The sequence below is a fragment of the Pygocentrus nattereri genome, chromosome 19 (assembly GCF_015220715.1).
Source record: "Pygocentrus nattereri isolate fPygNat1 chromosome 19, fPygNat1.pri, whole genome shotgun sequence".
Taxonomy (NCBI): Eukaryota; Metazoa; Chordata; class Actinopteri; order Characiformes; family Serrasalmidae; genus Pygocentrus; species Pygocentrus nattereri.
In genome coordinates this window covers 24,953,590-24,974,036 of record NC_051229.1, presented here as the reverse complement: position 1 = coordinate 24,974,036, position 20,447 = coordinate 24,953,590, and the positions used below count along the sequence as shown (strand labels likewise).

General features: G+C 35.7%; 1 protein-coding gene across 6 annotated transcripts in view; it reads right to left on the bottom strand.

Annotated features, from left to right (window-relative positions):
• Window positions 1–1,204: 1,204 nt before the first annotated feature.
• The window catches only part of pik3cb (phosphatidylinositol-4,5-bisphosphate 3-kinase, catalytic subunit beta), a 134,005-nt gene continuing 114,762 nt past the window's right edge, over window positions 1,205–20,447 (bottom strand). For all 6 annotated transcript variants that reach the window (XM_037530845.1, XM_037530843.1, XM_037530841.1 and 3 more), the window contains 5 exons: window positions 19,505–19,672; window positions 8,925–9,048; window positions 8,442–8,587; window positions 6,830–6,962; window positions 1,205–2,735 (listed from right to left, as the gene is read on the bottom strand). In XM_037530845.1, coding sequence (XP_037386742.1) covers window positions 2,604–2,735; window positions 6,830–6,962; window positions 8,442–8,587; window positions 8,925–9,048; window positions 19,505–19,672 — 703 coding nt within the window. In that variant the 3' untranslated portion in view covers window positions 1,205–2,603. The remainder of the gene's footprint in view (window positions 2,736–6,829; window positions 6,963–8,441; window positions 8,588–8,924; window positions 9,049–19,504; window positions 19,673–20,447) is intronic.

The following is a 20,447-nucleotide window of genomic DNA, read 5'->3' as shown; positions in this document are numbered from 1 at the left end:
TTTCACAATTGCAAGGAATTCAGGAATTTCACCATCTACAGTCCATAATATCATCAAGAGATTCAGAGAATCTGGAGAAATCTCTGCAAGTAAGTGGCAAGGCAGAAAACCAACATTGAATGCCCACGACCTTCCATCCCTCAGGCGGCACTGCATTAAAAATCGACATCATTCTGTAACGGATATTACCACATGGGCTCAGGAACACTTCAGAAAACCATCATCAGTGAACACAGTTCGTCGCTTCATCTACAAGTGCAAGTTTAACCTCTGCCATGCAAAGTGAAAGCCATATATCAAAAACACCCAGAAACACTGTTGGCTTCTCTGGGCCCGAGTTCATCTGAGATTGACTGACGCAAAGTGTAAAAGTGTCCTGTGGTCTGACGAATCCACATTTCAAATAGTTTTTGGAAATCATGGACGTTGTGTCATCCAGGCCAAAGAGGAAAAGGACTGTCCGGATTGTTATCAGCGCAAAGTTCAAAAGCCAGCATCTCTGATGGTATGGGGGTGTGATAATGCCCATGGCATGGGTAACTTGCACATCTGTGAAGGCACAGATGTGAATGAATGCTGAAAGGTACATACAGGTTTTGGAGCAACATATGCTGCCATCCAAGCAATGTCTTTTTCAGGGACGTCTGCTTATTTCAGAAAGACAATGCCAAGCCACATTCTGCACGTGTTACAACAGCGTAGCTTCGTAATAAAAGAGTGCAGGTACTAGACTGGCCTGCCTGCAGTCCAGATCGGTCTCCCATTGAAAACTGAAGTTGTACATCAAGCAAGAATGGGAAAGAATTCCACCTACAAAGCTTCAACAATTAGTGTCCTCAGTTCCCAAACACTTACTGAGTGTTGTTAAAAGGAAAGGTGATGTAACACAGTGGTAAACATGCCCCTGTACCAACTTCTTTGGAACGTGTTGCAGGCATCAAATTCAAAATGAGTGAATATTTGCAAAAAACAAAAAAGTTTATCCGTTTGAACATTAAATATCTTGTCTTTGTAGTGTATTCAATTGAATATAGGTTGAAAAGGATTTGCAAGTCATCATATTCTGTTTTTATATACGTTTTACGCAACGTCCCAACTTCATTGGAATTGTTGTTGTAATAGTGGTGAAACAGATTTGAGCTGTATAGATTACGTCCTCGATCTGTGTTCTCAAGGCAGTTCCAAGAACATCTAACACACCACCTGAAGTCCTAAAGATTGTATTTTACATGAAGAGCCAAAGTGAGCACATTACATTAAAGTTGTTTATATGTTGCTACCAAACTCCACAACTACACATAGGAAAGCATTCTCAGCTCTAACACTATGCCCAATTTCAATGTTTGCTTACTAGGCATAAAGCATTGGCTTCATGAATGCTTACTAGACAAACACAGTAGTCTCTAGTGGAATGAAAAACATTTAAAATATTAAATTCAATTTTAACTCTATCAAAATTCTTAATTCCAGTGTTTAGAAATCGCTTCCTTAAAGTAGTCTGGCACATAAATTAGAAATAAATTCTTTGCATTGTGTGAGACATAAAATGTTACAGTATGAGCTGTGATGCATATGTCTTCCAAAGGCAGTGGGTATGCCCCAGTCAGGAAATAAAACTGAACAAATATTTCCATTTCATTTCAGCTAATGTAAAACAATATCATTGTCAATGTCATTCTTATTCCAGCATTCTAGCCTTATGAGTCATTTGTGTAATGGTCAAGTTAAAAACAAACAAGAAACTAAAACAAAAAAAACCCAAAAAGTTCTCTTATATTGCAGGATACATTTTCTTCAACTTGATGTATATGGGAGACCATGAATCAGACATGATAAGGCATCTACTACACTAAATTTGGTGTCAAGTAGAGAATTCACTCTCATAGCATGTTAGATACAACAACTTGTCTACTCTTTCAGCAGCAAGGGTAGAGGAAAATAACTTACAAGAGAGGTTCTGGCTGAAAATATAACAAACTTTTTTTAGTGGTTTATGGGGTTTAACTTGGAATGTAGAGTATGGTCAAGTGATGCATATATTTGTTCAATACCAATTTCATATCCATTTCAGAGTCATTGTTACTGTTTTTGTTTTATGGAAAAATAAGTTAAACCCAGTTTAAACACTGACATTTTGCAGATGGCACCCTTTCAACTGCAAGATGACAGGACAATCTTAACACCTGCTGGATCTAAACAGCAATAAACTGAAGAGTGAAATGTTCAGGGTTGTTGCAGTATGTATGCTTTTTAGAGTGGGCAGATGCTCAGAAGATCGCTTTTGTCAATGTCTTCTTAACCTCTGTCTTTACGACTCAGTTATTTGTCCACACCAGCTCTGGTCCAATTTGGCGTTGCTGTCCAGTGGAATCATAAGATAAAGTAGAGGAGATCTGTGCCTGTGATCTGGTTCTCATCACCCTTTTGGGCCATGTGCAGGCTTAAAGATCAGCAGCTTCTTCTTGTTTACAGTTTACCACTGTTAGAAAATGTAACGGTCATGACTTTTTTCTACATGCGTATATAGTTTTTTTTTTTTTTTTTTTTTATAGTTTTTCAAGCACATGTTCTTTCAAACTCTGATACTGGGTTGTGTAAGTGTTTTAAGAGCGGTGAGCCACATTGTGAGCCATCCAGTTTACTTTGGTGGTCCAGCTTTCCCTAAGAGCCTCATCAAACTTCTGCCGGAACTGTTTCAAAGCCTCTTCATCTGTCTTACCCAATGCAAGAGAGTCCTGTAACACACAACACACACACACACGTATTATCAAAAAAGTGAGGACAAAATATCTCTCTTTGCTCTTTAAAAGACAATGGTGAAGAGGTTTAAAAAAAAAAAAAAAAAAAAAAAAAAAAGTAAGGACTTTTATTCAGTGTTTGTATGATACTGTGTTTTTCATCATCATTTACTCCTCTTTTAAAGGAAAGATAATTTTCTGAGTGCTGATTTTGTTTGTTAATTTTTTTGTTTGTTGATTTTGCTCTGATTGGCTTGGTAGAAGACGTGAGGTAATGGGTGTTTAATGAAGAAATCTTGCAAATCACTTTCTAAGTAGCTTTCATTGATCAGTTTTTCTGCCCCTAATTTCCAATAGATGCCTGATAATGGGGAATTTGCGTTATGCAGAGGTGGAAAGCAATACATTCCATTTATTGTTGTTACTGTACATGAGTACATTTTTTCACAGTAATGGTCCTTTTTGGAACAGAATTAAATGACAGTACTTTTACTCTTACTTGATTTAAGTTAAATACTTTCACTTTTCCATTTTAATTTTTAACAAATGTTATAGAGTAAAAATAATTTGAGTATCTCAGATAATACCAGTTACAAGAAAGCCTCCTTAAATGTTGCATTGAAAAGATCCAGTTCGGAAGACCACACAAAAGAAAACATCTCTTAGTCAGTTCAGAGACCAAGCTTTAAGATGAACGTTAACCTATCCTAGCTAAATAGGTACAGCTATTTTCTTCTAACTTTGTTTTTTTAGTATACAAATGCAGCTACATATTAAACTTAAATCTGTTGCATATGTTTGTTGCAAGCGTCTGTTAGCTAGTTATTTTAGGTAACACATGTGTATATACACTGCTCAAAAAAATAAAGGCAACACGTAAACAACACAATATAACTCCAAGTAAATCAAACTTCTGTGAAATCAAACTGTCCACTTAGGAAGCAACACTGATTGACAATCAATTTCACATGCTGTTGTGCAAATGGAATAGACAACAGGTGGAAATTATTGGCAATTAGCAAGACACACTCAATAAAGGAGTGGTTCTGCAGGTGGGGACCACTGACCACTTCTCAGTACCTATGCTTTCTGGCTGATGTTTTGGTCAGTTTTGAATGTTGGTGGTGCTTTCACACTCGTGGTAGCATGAGACGGACTCTACAACCCACACAAGTGGCTCGGGTAGGGCAGCTCGTCCAGGATGGCACATCAATGCGAGCTGTGGCAAGAAGGTTTGCTGTGTCTGTCAGCGTAGTGTCCAGAGGCTGGAAGCGCAATCAGGAGACAGGCCAGTACACCAGGAGACGTGGAGGAGGCCGTAGGAGGGCAACAACCCAGCAGCAGGACCGCTACCTTTGCCTTTGTGCAAGGAGGAACAGGAGAAGCATTGCCAGAGCCCTGCAAAATGACCTCCAGCAGGCCACAAATGTGCCTGTGTCTGCACAAATGTTTAGAAACCGACTGCATGAGGATGGTATGAGGGCCCGACGTCCACAGATGGGGGTTGTGCTCACAGCCCAACACCGTGCAGGACACTTGGCATTTGCCAGAGAACACCAGGATTGGCAAATTCGCCACTGGCGCCCTGTGCTCTTCGCAGATGAAAGCAGGTTCACACTGAGCACATGTGACAGACGTGACAGAGTCTGGAGACGCCGTGGAGAGTGATCTGCTGCCTGCAACATCTTTCAGCATGACCGGTTTGGCAGTGGGTCAGTAATGGTGTGGGGTAGCATTTCTTCGGAGGACCGCACAGCCCTCCCTGTGCTCGCCAGGGGTAAGCTGACTGCCATTAGGTACTGAGATGAGGGCCTCAGACCCCTTGTGAGACCATATGCTGGTGCGGTTGGCCCTGGGTTCCTCCTAATGCAGGACAATGCTAGACTTCATGTGGCTGGAGTGTGTCAGCAGTTCCTGCAAGATGAAGGCATTGAAGCTATGGACTGGCCTGCCCGTTCCCCAGACCTGAATCTGATTGAGCACATCTGGGACATCATGTCTTGCTCCATCCACCAACGCCATGTTGCACCACAGACTCTCCAGGAGTTGGCGGATGCTTTAGTCCAGGTCTGGGATGAGATCCCACAGGAGACCATCCGCCACCTCATCAGGAGCATACTCAGGCGTAGGGAGGTCATAAAGGCACATGGAGGCCACACACAATACTGAGCCTCATTTTGACTTGTTTTAAGGACATTAAATCAAAGTTGGATCAGCCTGTAGTGTGTTTTTCCACTTTAATTTTCAAATCCAGGCCTCCATTGGTTAATAAATTAGATTTCCATTGATGATTTTTGTGTGATTTTGTTGTCAGCACATTCAACTTTGTACAGAACAAAGTATTCAATGAGAATATTTCATTCATTCAGATCTAGGATGTGTTATTTGAGTGTTGCCTTTATTTTTTTTGAGCAGTGTATCTATATATGCCCATATAATAACTAAAATACAGCTTTGTTGCAGTTTTGCTGATATACAGGTGTGTGATATGGGAAATCTAATAATACCACTTTCTGTGTAAACTCTGGAAATTCCACCGTGCTGTAATTTGTTTTTCCACTTTCAGTTGTTTTTGGTCTAAACAATAATCTGTACAGACTGCAGACGCAAAGTTCCTTTGTGGAATATGAAGTTCCTTGTGAGCGTGTTTAGCTGTTTAACTATCAAATAAGTTAAAAATCACTTTCTGGTCATGTATAAAGTCATTAGTATGATTATCAGAGGAATATATCTTGGTAAAGAAACTCAACATTAGATAAGTACCTGTGTTGTTGCTAATACATGTGATGGTATTGCACTGTACAAGTAAATTTATTCAGTTGAGTACAGGTGAGGACAGGTGAAATTACAGTTTGAAAGCTGTGAATGTACTATTTACTCTCTCTAGAGGTTGACATTTATTAATATAAGCTAACGTTCAAGAAGCTAATGGGCAGTAGGCCTGTCACAAACAACACAATTGTGTAATCCACCTGTTATTTTTATTCTTAATAAAGTTTTAATCTGTTTAAGGCCACACCAAAACTAGATGTAATTAAACAAACTATGCACACCCTTTCATGAATTGTAAACTATTTTGTTGGCAAGAGATAAACTAAGAAGCCTTATATAATTGTTTAATAATGAACTGCATATATTTCAATGTAAACCTTGTTCCTTGCACAGTATAAAGTTGAGATGTGTAAATGTGCACTGGCAGAGGACACAGCACTTAACAATTTTTTCCTTATGTAATATGTTTGGCATTTTATATTGTTTGTACAGATTATTTCCAGTGATGTAGCCAAGTCTTCTCTAAAAATGAAAAATATTCCTACTAGTCTCAGTCTTAGTAGAGCAATTTTGTTTATGAATACTTTTTATACTTTTTTTTTTTTTTTTTTTTTAAATCATCACAACAGTAACAGTATTTTACTTATGAAGGGATTTTCAGTACTCTTTCCACCCTGGTGATATGTTAGCATCAATCAAATTGTGGATATGGATATTTGCATTTGCATTCCTTAAACAGATATTTGTTTGCAACAGCTCGTAACAGACGTTCAAGTAACATTCCTTACTTTGTATACAACATACAAAGTTTGGATATTGACTCCTTCAGTTCATTTAAACTTAAAGCCTGTCTCTGAACACCACTGAAATCTGTTAACTTAGCTATGCCCACCTACTGCGCTAAGGATAGAATATGGCACAATTTGCCCATAGAAAGTCCGTTAAAATCAACTAAAGAGTGCTGAATAAGTCATAAGAAATTGAATGTTTGCATTGTGTGACTACTGTTTCACACTGTCCTATCTGTCAGAGATGTCTGTATGTGTTCACACTTGCGATGGTGAAAGTATGAAGGCTGGGTAAGTGAGCAAGTTTGTTAAAGTGGGGCAGAATATTTGCTCAGAAAGCTTGTGCTTTCTGTAAAAGGGAGATATTTCACATTTCACAATTTCTCAGATGAAATACACAATGACAAGTAACATGCATGTGAACTGGCAAGGAAAACTGAACTGTAGGAAATTTTGCCTCATTTAAATTGTGCTTTTAACACAAAGTGTCTTTAGAAGCAGTCAGTTCTTCTGAGATGTGTAACTGTGTACCTTTAAATATTGAATATCTTTGACAGATGTGAGTTCCGGCAGGCCAGCAGTGAGCATCAGAGCAAAGAGTGTGATGAACAAATTTCCATTCTTCCTCAGAATCAGATAAGCATCCTCACAATACTGTCTGAAACTACACAAAGACAGACACGCACACACATAATCCTGACTGACCACGAGTGCGTTTACATGCACTTAATCTGATAATTGCAGAAAATCATAGTGTCAGTAATTCAACATGTTTACATGCACGTGGACAACCAGTTAATGGGAAAACTGCATCTACATGAGTCGGCCAATAACTAAATTTTTCCTTTGCACCTGGCCAATGAATGGAAGAAGACATGATGTAAACAGAACACAAACCTAATCATAATGCTGCACCTTTCTTCTTTTTTTTTTTAAATATCGAGTCACTTTACGGGAGAATATGAATACACATCATCTAGAAGATGAAGATTAAATTATTTTGTCAAGCATGTAGTTTGTCATCTCATGGGTGCTGTGTTAAATGAAACTTGCTATTTCTGGAACAGCAGTTTGTTTACACACATGAGCAGACTGAGAAAAACAAAAGAAATCAAAGTAAGAGTGTACATGCACCGAAAAATGTAAATGCACTGAATGTTTGAAAAGTTGATTTTATTAAGAGGTGTACAGTTATTACAATACTTATACTGAAAAAGACAATAATGAAAATCCCAAAAAAGCTCATTTAAATCTAAGTAAACATATTTTTCATATGAATTTTTCAGTTTTCAAATGATATAACAAAACTAAAGATTTACCTCTCTTTTAACATAACAAAACGAAGAAAACAAGGACAAGTTTGGACTGAGGCCCCTTGTAGACTTTAAGCCCAGTGTTTTATTTTGAGAATTACTTAAAAGAATTATACGAATAATTGAAAATTATTCATAAGAACACTAACAAATAAGCATAATTATATAATACAAGGATTTAAGTAACAAACATGGGAACCATTTTTAATAGAGACATTCATCATTTTATGCATTTAAGCTAGGGATTTAAGATACGGCTACACCGACTAGTTGACAAAATATTTAGCATTTTAGCATTTTTAGTTGACCAAGACTGTCAATCTCCTAACTTCATTTATTGTTGGCAATTATGTATTGATTTGTTTTATTTATTGACATGGTGTAATTGTTTGCTTCATTATGGCTCTCTTTAGTGTAAAACTATTTTATTTATTGTTTTTATAATTTATGAAGTTTAGAAATGTTTTAACTGATCTTAAATTTTTTATTTGTGTATGCTCAGATTTTTTCCTACACTGACAGATGACCAAGACTGACTGACCGACGTATCATTTCACATGTATGCCCCACTGAAATGTGAAGCCATGAAAAAACTCTTAACAGTCCCTAAAGATTCAAACATGCTTTTGTTTATTTTGTAACTAATCATTAATAAGGATGGCAATCTTTTGGAGGCCACCGTCTTAGTATTTTCATGTGCTTGTAGATCTGAATATTTGGATGCTTGTAAGAAAATTTTACAGGATCTTTTCTAATTTCAGAGTAATGCTCATACCCAGCACAATACAATAACTTATGTTAGGTACAAACAAAATGTGTGCTGGAAATACCTGCCAAATTTCTCCGTGTTGCCCGTTTTGCCTTGTTGAATGACATGGATAAAGTCATGTGTGAGGATGAAAGGAACCCGCTCTCTCTTTATCCCAAACTTTGACTTGAAGTTCCCCAGGATATGACCAAAGTCTATATGGAACAACTAAACAACAAAAATCAAAGAGCCAAACAATTGTAGACATTTTTTTTACCCCAAAGAAATTTTTTTTTTTTTTTTTACAAATAAATCACTTATAAATTAACTCTACAGAAGTTCAAGTAAGCATTATGCTCACAAGTTATTGTTGATGGAAAGAGATAATGGTCCCACATATCAAAAATACTTTACATGGTCCAGAATTATAGACTTGACAGAACTGGTAAAAGCAGACTGTTTAAACAATACACTATTATACACAAACAAAGACAAATACATTCCTAATCTTGTGAGCTTCACTAGCAGTTTCTTGTATGTGAAAGACGTTGGTAGATATACTGACCTGCCCTGTGCTGCAGACCATGATGTTGTCACTATGGCGATCACCAATACCCAGAACATAGGTAGCAACACAATAGCCAGCACAGGACAATGTGAACTCCTCAATTGCTTTCTCCAGAGCATCACTATACAGACAAGCCACAAAACAGACAACCAATCAGCTATAGCTCATACTGCATTCATATTTACCACAAAAAAAGTTCTCACATTCACTCACTTATCAGTTCATACACACATGCCCAAACCTTATTGTTTCTGGTAAATGTACTATTGTAATACTTTTGGGGGACATAAGCACTGAAATAATATAACAGTAGTTGACTCTACCAGTTGTTTCTTTGAAATACTTGTTTTATTTCAAAGTAAATAATGCAATTTTGTTTCTAATGTATATCTAAGCATATGTTTTTTTATTGATGTGGAATAATAACCATTTTTTGTTTAGTGAGCGCTAGTTTAGGTGAGCATAACTGATAAAATGGTAAAATTATATTGCAAAAAGGTACAACTTACACATGCAATCTATCTACAGTAATACACTGTTATCACAAATCTTTGGAGTCAGGATGTTAACAGTGTCAGAGCTATGAGTTCTGTATAAAGAGTTGAACAAGCAATTAAGATGCTTAAAAAATATTAATTAAAAAAAAAAAAAAAAAAAAAAAAAAAATCAACAGGCAGTTTTCTGAGAAAGTAGGTTTAAGTATGGATAAAGGATAGGAAATAAACATCTGCAAAAACAAGTGACTCACTTATCTCCATTGCTGATTCAAGACGCACTTAGTCACAGTGCTTTATTTTATAAAAGGTTTATAAAACTATGTATATGAAAATTTGACAGTCACACATTTCTACGTAGCCGTGTAATACAGAAAACTTATAATTGTCTTCAGTCTTTGTTTGCACATTTCCCAGCACTACAATAATGCTAATTTTCACTAGCACCCTTGTGGGATTTGCAATGTTTGCTTAGCACCAAGCTGGCAGTTCATATTATATAGCTGAAGTTCAGCATTTTTTAAATCCTGCTCCTGGCAACACATAGCACTGTACAGTTTGTAACAGGGGTTACAAAGTCCAACTCCTTAGGGGCCACTAGCCAGGTGGTCTTCTGCTAGGGAAACCAGACAAAAAAAGATGAGAAAAGGTAATCTTTTTTCCCCCCAAGGTATGATTAGCCTATTGTATAGAACAGTACACGGGGCAGTCGTGGGCTGGAGGTTAGGGAAATGGCCCTGTGACCGGAAGGTTGCCAGTTCAATCCCCAGTGCCGGCAGTCCAGGTGTCCTTGAGCAAGACACCTAACCACCATTTGCTCCCCGGGCGCCATGGATAGGGCTGCCCACCGCTCCGGGCAAGTGTGCTCACTGCCCCCTAGTGTGTGTGTATTCACTAGTGTGTATGTGGTGTTTTTTAATCACTATTGTGTCACTACACCAGGGTAATTTATTGTCTGTGCATACCTGGGCTAAAGCCCAAAAAGCCTCAAGTAATTCAGGGCCTTTGGTTGGTATTTTTTAATGAGATGTATTTAGTCTTCTACCATCTGAGCCTTCTAAGATTGATCAATGTTATGAAGAAATAATATTTTAATAAACCAATTTTTTTTTACAAATGTGATTTGATTTCTGTGAGTGCTATCATTGTATTATGGCTAATCAATTCATATGGTCTCAGCCAAACTCTGCCTTCTTTTTTCAGCCTCCCAATTACTGCACAGCATCTGTTGCCATCTATCTATCTAAGCCTTCAGTTCATAAGCAATGTGCCAGTGTTTGAATCTGAAGCTCCAGTCACATTATAATTTGAAACTGCGAGTATTTTAAAGTGAGCCTTCATCCTGTAAAGTATGCCATTTTCTATCCACCCAAAGTAAAAAAAAAAAAAAAAGTTGCTCAGTCTTAGAATTTGATATGTACAATGCACCATTACTACAAAGGCTAAAGTGGATTTTTTGAGAATGTCAAAGCATCTAGCTTTGCTTCAGTGCATCAAAGATGAGGGCCTTTTATGTCTGCCCTGGCATAATGATTTTGGCTTTTGTGATTAGGTTTACTTTTAAGTTTGCTGTGTTTTTTCCTCATCTTTGTATATTTCAGCTGTATCTTTTTAACTTAGCTAGTTATGTTGTCTCGCCACATGTTTGTGGTGAATGGATGTTTAATCAAGTTGGTTGTTGGCTCAATTTCTATAAATTCAATGGCTTTGTCATATTTATCATATTCAGCTAACAAACTCTTTTTAAACTGTTTTCTAGCTAAAATTAATAAGTGAGGCTGAACCTCATTTTATGGCAAGCAGTTTTAGCTATTAATCCTTTTTTTCTTGATATCATGAATTCAATTCGAACATGTGAAAGATTCCTACTAGTAAAAATGTAATTCTTGATCTCAAAAATTTAATTTTTACTAGTAAGAATTGAATTTTTTCTAGTAAGGATTATATTTCTGATATCAAAAATAAAATTTGTATAAGTGAAAATTTAATTAACATGTAGAAATTGTATCAAGAATATGGCATGCCATTTTAGCTTTTAATCATTTTTTCTTGATATCAGGAATTCAATTTGAATGTGAAAATTTGATATCAAGAATAAAATTTACACATGTAAAATATAATTACTACTAGTAAAAATGTAATTGTTACTAGTAAAATGTGATATTTCACATGTAATAATTTAATTTTTTACAAGTAATAATTCAATTCTTACTAGTAAAATTTGAATTCTTACTAGTGATAATTCATGAGTTTCCCCATTCATTTTAAAGAGGGAAACATTTTTACTAGTCAGAATTAAATTTCTACATGTAAAAATTGAATTTCCACATGTAGAAATTTAATTCTGACTAGCAAAAATAAAATTAGTAATAACAAACCACCATATGTACTTTTTTTGTTTGATTTGTATTTAGTTAACCGTGATTTATTGGTATAGAGGTAATTTGAAACTCCATGATGACTTACTTCGTTTATTGAGTCTGCTTTCCTTTACTGGCAGGTTTACTGCTTTGCATAGTTTTAAAGACCTGCTAGAACAGTGTAATAATTTGATGAAAAAGTTGAATGAAGTGTTAAAGCAGGAAAATGCAAAGAGTGTAGTGCAGGGAATCGCAAAGTAATTGAATGACCGGCTTAATCTTAAATCCAAGAAACTGACAGTGCTGTACAGATTTACGTTCATTATCATGTTCTATTTATTTAATTACAAAATTAGAAACAGGATGAAAGTCCATGTAGAACATAATCCTAAAATCTGAGTGTTAATTCTGCATCCTGTTGATATAATTACTGAAAAGTAGAGGCTGTAATTACATGAATTCAGTCTGTTGTCACTCATATTAGTGTTGTTTGTCTTTACAAAACTACTGTTTGCAGGAAAAGGAAACGATGACCATTGATTTGTCATGGTCCTTGACTGAACTGAACACATTAATTTGCCAAGGCTTTGCGAGCGTAAGCCTTAATGTGACTGGCTTTCATCTTGCCAGAGCTACAAATTCAGTCTGTTGTCACTCATATTAGTGTTGTTTGTCTTTACAAAACTACTGTTTGCAGGAAAAGGAAACGATGACTTGGGTGATGAGATGAAGACCATTGATTTGTCATGGTCCTTGACTGAACTGAACACATTCATTTGCCAGGGCTTTGCGAGCGTAAGCCTTAATGTGACTGGCTTTCATCTTGCCAGAGCTACAAAGACAAAGAAACTACTGGTTGTCCAAGCAAACTCTGTTCAAGACTTGAAGCATCAAATTGGCAGAAGCAGAATTTACATACTACCCAATTCACATGTATCTCTTTATAGACAGGTGGGTCATGATTGCATTACTTTTTTAAATTACACAACTTTTCTTAAGGAAGTCTCACTGTTATTCAGTAACTTTGTATTTACATCTGTGCCTGTGTTCTATTTTGTTTTGCTTTGCTTCAGGCTTATTTACTTCCTTGTGCTGGCACATCCTTCTAAATATACCATAATAGCTTGTTATTGCTTAGGCTCAGTGCTGGATAAAGTGCAATGAAAATCTGGATAGGTAAAACCTGCTAATTGAAGTTGTTTGCATTATTTGGAGGTCATTAACTTATGATTAACTAAATGATCTGATCTCTGTGACAATGTTTGTGCAGGCTACAGCATCCCTGAGTCTGAGCAGTGAAGGAAGGTCCAGCGCTAGTTCAGAAGCTGAGACAAGAAACAGTCCAGTACTTCCACAGCTGTGCCAGGGAGAAGCTAATACAGGTTGTTGAGGTTCACAACATTTCACAGTTTGCTGATTTTTCCTTCTCTAACACGTTTCAGCTCATGTGCTCTTGGTAATTAGCAAATAAGAAAGGGGAGTTCTCAGTCAACTGAGAAAAGTAGTATTATGCTATCTAGTTGCTTAATTATGTTGAAATTTAGATTTTTTATAATACTGTTTTTGGGTAAATAAATTATCATAAATAATGAACAGAGGGCTGCAATAATTCTTACAGGTCGCCCCCAGTGTACATTCTGAAATGGCCACAAGTGCATAACTTATAATGATGTCCGTAAATTCAAGAAAAATCAGGTGTTCTATAAAACTGATCAGCCAATTCAAGATGTGACAACTACCCAGAACAGGTATATCTAATTTTAAGATTGCAATATTATTTTTCTCTACTACAGACCTATTGTTAATTACTGTTAGACCTGTTGGTTGATATTAAGTACCTTTAAGCCTAGATAGCTTTTTTTCCATGTGTGTGCATGTGCATGTGTTTTGTTTGTTCATTGTTTTTGTTCCATCCCAGCAGAATTGACCAGGCCTCTCTTTCTGAAAGTACACTGGAAGACACACTAGTGCACTGTCCCCTGACAAGTTCTCCTGTGAGTACCAGATATGAGTACTTGGACATTTAGACACACTTATATTTACACACAGGCGTAATGACTTTGTTAGTAAACATGCAGCAGGTCTGCCTTGGGTTTATAATGCAGACCCCTAATTAAATTTTTTTTCAATCAGATAAGGGGGAGCTTGGCAGCAGCAGGAGGAGTGTCTCATAGCCATTTCCCAACAATCAGGTTCTCAAACATTTATTAATCTGCTACCATTTTGCATATTTTCTTTTCCAGAGAAAACCTATCATTGTCCTTCATGAACGGTCACTAAAGTTAGTGGACTTCGTTTATATTATATTGAATTTCATGGTTTTGGTGTTTGTGTGAAACGTTTCATAAGACACCTGTAACTTCATTTTACTTATCTTTCTTTAGAGAGCTCACTGTTTCTTAAAAGTATATAACCATGGTGGTTATTTACAGAGCTTTGTGAGAAGATTTATGTCTCAAGCTGATGCTGCAGCCTATGTCTACCTGAACCATAGTTTAAATGTTTCTGCAAAACTGCAAATGGAGCTTGATGTATTTTTGGCACACCATGTTTGTTAATGGATGTATATTCATGTATAGCACCAGTGATTTTATACATTTTTTGCTTTGTATATTTTATGTACCTATAGTGACATTACTTGACAGTGAACCAGATGAGGACCCCCAGATGTTGTCCTCTCCAAAACACCCCTATCCCTGTGATGAGTGAAAAATGTACCTGTATACTCAATATATTGAGTATTTTGCTATTTTATATATTGAGGCTATTTTGACTGGCACAAACGTCCACAGATTGAATTTGTAGGTGAGATGGCTGATGATTACTGTTTGCCTACAAGAGAATTCTTTAGGTCCGTGTTACATTCTCCATTTTTTAAAAAAATTTTATTTCGTACTTTAGTCAAACTTGGAATGTTATCATATTTAAACATTTCATATACAGTGCCATGCAAAAGTCAGCAATTGCCTATCATTTATTTCATTTGCAGTCAAAGTGGCAATATGTGGAAGCAATTCATTTTCGTGTAGATTGGAGTTCAAAATTTAATTGAAAGGTGCCGAATAAATAGGCTTATCTGGGACTCCCCTAACAACCACCAAAGCTATCCCCATCAATAAACAGACTTAAGCTTTCATCTTGGAGAGAGTGGATAAAATTAAGCTCCACTCTTGCTTTAGATCTGAAAAAGAATCCACAGGTTTTTCTGTCCTTCCTTCCATTGTGAAAAGTTAACTCAGTCCTATGGGTCTGAAAGGATGTGCAGCTTTCAAGAAGCCCACTGAGAAAAGGAGACAGACACACTGCTGATGTTCTCAGAAAACTGGCCCCCAGTTTCTAGACCAGATTATGTTGATTGTGAAAAGCAGAAAATGCTAAACCAGTTTTCTAAGACTGTACTTTGAAGGTGTGGAAAAATATAACTGCTTATTAATATTGAAATACTGAAAGTAAGGAAGCTGTATGAAGAAAGTGTGGACACACTAAATCCTTTTTTTTCGCCCCCTCGCCTTCATATTTAGTGGTTAGGACATTTTCCTGAAGCTGAAAAATGAATAGATTAAGTACCGATGAAGGTTGGGTAAAAAAAATAAAATAAAATAAAATAATAATAATTAGCTGATTTTATTCACCCATTTTGACTGGAAAATAAATCAATCAAAAGAGTGATCTGACTTTTGTACAGAAACCATTTTTTTGTTTGTTTTTTTTCCCCCTCTTTCATAAAGCCCAGCTTTGCGGAAGATCATGATCGTAGGACTTCACTAAATACTATGGGCAACGCATCAAAGACTCTCTAGATTAATAAACTTTTTTCTGTTGCTCTTTACCTTTGTTATACATCTCAACATTTTTGGATGGATGCTGATATCCAGACAAAGTTGTAGCTGTGTCTAATTCTTTCAGCTTTTGTAATTAATTCTACTGTTCTATGGGGTGAATAAAATCAGCTAATTTTTTTTGACCCAACCTTGATCGGTGCTTCACTGTCCAACAGTTCTATCTAAAAGGTTTTGACGGTGGTGTTTTTTTCTGGTATGCTCTAATACACTGTGGAGCCAACATTAAGGATGGTTACATAAACGGCAAGGCATATTCTCTCTTTCTTACTGTTTGCCACAAGATGACCCAATTACATGTTTCCTTTTGAGTTAATTTTATACAGTATTAACAGTTTTCCTCTCGTCTCTTTGGTAGGCTTTTAATGAAGGACATGCAGTCCACTTTGGGCATACTCGAGGGACAGCCAGACAACTTTTCTTTTTTTTTTCTTATGATCAGGCAGTCCTAGATAAGGGAAAGTATTATACTGGAGAGAAGCTGATTGCCGGGTCTCTGTTGCATGGGGGACCAGGCATTAAGGCATTACATCCCAGCCTTTAGCAGTTAATGTGTGGTCAGGCTCCAGATCTTGAAGAATTTGATATTTCCATCTTGCCAGACAAGTGTGTGCAGGACAAGCTTCAGCAGGTATTCTGGCACTATACATGCTGTTGATGCAGTGTTCTTACGTGCTGTTCAAAGATCATTATCACTGATGGGAGTAAATCTTTGTCTAATGGAAATGCCCAGAGATCATAGTTTTCTATAAATTAAGGATGATGAGCAACCAAGAAGCCGTGCCAACGCCTTCGCCTTAAATCCTTGGTTCAACAAGAGATCCAGTTGTTCTCTTGATACATCTATTACACGGGAGCCTGAAATATCCAATGCGAAAAACACACTGAATGCAGGCAATGTTCAAACCGTAGTTACAGAACTAATCAAAGTAGTCTTTTGAATGAAGGCAGTGGGCCTGTAGAGTGATTGTATGATGCATACCAGTGCTACTACAGTGGGCAGAGTACGAAGCGGTTGGCACATCAGCAGTTATGGAAGACTGTAATACACTCAGACTCTCACACAACTCTGTGAACGTTTCAAGGATCAAATGATGCGCAATACGACGCAGATTAGCAGTGAGAGAATCAATAATACCAACATCGTGCAGGCCTCCATTGCTGCCTTGCTGGAAGTTTCTTTCGATTAGTCTGATTCTCTTCACAATCCAAGAACCAAGTCCGCCATTGCCAGAGTTTAACAGTAGTCCACACTGAAGCAGTATTGCCTCGTCTTGTGTGCACGCCGCAGAGAAGACATGAGCACTTTCATTTAAGTGTTTTGAAACATTTACATTTGTAAAGCTTTTTAATGTATTTTTTAAATATCCTGCAAGACCTGTTAAGTACAAGCTTTAGTATTTTCCACAAAAACTAAATTGTACAATATATGTGGTACTTGGTGTTGTCTCTTTAAGGAAAGCACAAACCAGATTATTTTCGCCTTCACATCCACATGTAAATCAAGCTAATTAATATAAAAATACAATTCTTACTAGTTAAAATATCATTTCTACATGTTGAAATAGAATTTTCACTTGTACAAATTTCATTTTTGATATCAGAAATATAATTTTAACTAGTAAAAATTTTACTTTTGATAAAGAAATTTTTTTCTAGTGAAAATTCAATTCTTACTAATAAAAAATTTTTGATATCAGGATTTCAATCTTCAAAATCTTTTCAAAATCACATTTTTACTAGTGAAAATTAAATTCTTGATATCAAAAACTGAATTTTTACTAGTAAGAATTGAATTTTCACCAGTAAAAATTGAATTCCTGATATCAAGAAAAAAAGGATTAAAAGCTAAAATGGCTTGCATACAACTATGAATTTTAACTAGTCAATTTTTTAAACTAGTAATAATTTGAATTTCACATGTAAAAATTCTATTTTTTCGAGTAAGAATTAAGTTTCTACTATAAAAAAAACATGTAAAAAAATTCTTTTTTTAATGTATTCAATTTTTACTGGTAAAGATTTTAACCTTAATATCAAGAATTAAACATTTACTAGTAGAAATTAAATTCTGACTAGTAAAAATGTTTCCCCTATTAAAATGAATGGGGAAACTTATGAATTATGACTAGTAAAATTTAAAATTTTACTAGTAAAAATTCAATTTCTACATGTAAAAAATCCATTTTTTAATCTTACTAATTAAAATTTTATTTTTACAGGCCAATGTTTTTTTAGTGAGAATTCAATTTTACTAGGAAAAATATTTACTTCATATTTTCACATGTAAATTTAATTATTGATATCACACATTGATTACATGTAAGAATTTAATTTTCACACATTCAAATTGAATTCCTAATATCAAGAAAAAAAGGATTAAAAGCTAAAATGGCTTGCCATAAATGTGTGAATGTAAGCATTATTTTTTCCTAAAGACTTATCCATAATATATATTTATGGGACTTGCCATTGTCTCTTTATGAAAAGCACAATGCAAATCATTCCCACATGCAAATTAACATGAGCTTGATTTGCATGCTGATTAATAATTCAATTTGTACTAGGAAAAAATATAATTTTAACTAGTTAAAATGTTTTTGATAAAGAAATGTTTACTGGTGAAAATTCAATTGTTACTACTAATAATTAAATTTTTACTAGTAGAAATTACATTTTTACTAGTGAAAAATAATACTATTAAAAATGTATTATTGATATCAAGAATTAAAATTTTAACTAGTGGAAATTACATTTTCAAATTACATGTGTAAACTGAGTTCATTGATATCAAGGAAAAAGTATTAAAAGTTAAAACGACTTGCCATAAAAGAAACAATTTTTAGCAGTGAAAATTCAATTGTTACTAATAAAATTTCAATATTTAGTAGTAGAAATTAAATTTTTACTAGTGGACATGACTGATCTCAAGAAAAAAGAAGTAACTATAATTTCTGCTAGTAAAAATGTAGTTGTATAATTGTAGATCTAATTTTATTTTTTAGTAGTAAAAATATGATTATAGACAAGACAATTAAATTCCATGTAAATCAATTGCAATATATTTCTAGTCAAAACTACATTAAGGATATAGTATACTGTCAATATGACTTAACAAAACAGCTTTATTGATATGTCTGCTTCATATTTTGACTAGTAAAAATTATAAAGTAAATATCTGGAATCATTTACTAGTAGAGACTGCATTACAGATCTCTCAAATTTGAGTTATGACTAGTAAAAACTGGAGTTACAACTTGTATCATTGGTGTCACTTTAGGTTAAAATGGCTTGCCATACTTTGTTCTGTTTACCAGAGTGTAAATGGTCTCCAGTTTCAGTTTCCCCAAATATTCCTTCTAATAAACAGCGACTTGTTCAGCTGCATCACCTCATTATTCACTTATGTTGCTGTAATATTTTATCGGATGAGTTTTATCAGTAACACACAAATTTGGAGATTGTGTTTGCAAAAAAAACAGTTAGTGAACTATGATGCCTGTCACTGGATAAAACGACTGAAACTAACAGTAAAAACAAAAGTTAAAAAAACAGCAACAAAAAAAAATGTCTTAAAATGTTAGCAATGTTTTCAAGAAAATTTTGTCTAGTCTGGACAAAAACTTTTGACCTTTGAATGCAGCAAATAAACCTGAAATCTTCAATGCCTAGTAATTAACCTAAACTTCAGTACTTAGGTCCGTGATTCTGAGCCCTGGTCATGGAGTAATACTGACCTGGATATTTCGCCCTGCTCCCAACATAGCTTTTATAACTAATGAACTAATAAACAGCCTTCCCTGAACTGAAATGGGTATGTTACAACAGGAAGAACACTACAACATGCAGGACGGAGGTACAAAAGTTGACAAGTGCTGATTTACCCAGGGTTTTTGTCCTTGAGCCAGTTGAGAAGAGCGTCTTTGTTGAAGGCTGCAGCAGCTGCCATGTTACTGCTGTTTTTTTGGATGTTGGCGATGGTATCAGCAGATGACACCACCTCGATCAACCCTGTGCGATCTCCTGTTGCCAGGCAACCATAAGGCACGACTCTGAAGTAAAACAAGACAAAGTTACTTGTGCTTTCTTGTGAAGTTTTAAAACTTCATATAGGATATATGCATATAGGAGTGCATTTGGTTTAGGTTCCTAAACACAGTTTGTGTTCTCAGGCTACTGTGTGATTTCTGAATTTTTATTATGTCAAATACATGTTAACACATTATTAGATTCACCTCCCTTATATCTACATTTATTGCCCATTTCATCAGATCTACTTACCATATACATACGCTTTGGAGTTCTAGAATTGTGGTCCACTTGTTTCTCTACACAATTTGTTATCCTGCTTTACCCTGTTCATCAATTATTAAGACACCCAGAGGACCACCACTTAGCTGGAACTACTTGGGTGGTGGATTATTCTCAGCATTGCAGTGACATTGACAGGATGGTATGTTAGCATGTGTTGTGCTGGTACAAGCGGACATAGCAGTGCTTCTGGAGTATTTAAACACCTCAGTGTCACTGCTAGACTAAGAAAAGTCCACCAACCAAACAGTGTCCTGTGATCACTAATGAAGGACTAGAGGATGACTAACATAACAAAAACTGTGCAGCAACAGATGAGCTATTGTCTCTGACTTTACATCTACAAGTTGAACCAACAAGTCAGATGCAACTAAGAGAGGGGGCATGACACATTTAAAAAATCCAGCAAAATATCAGTGTCATTGGAGTGCTGTTGGAGTGATCCACTGGAGTGGATCTGCTACCAAAATAATCTCTGCTCTGTGGTGGTCCTGACCATCCAAGAATGAGGTAAAA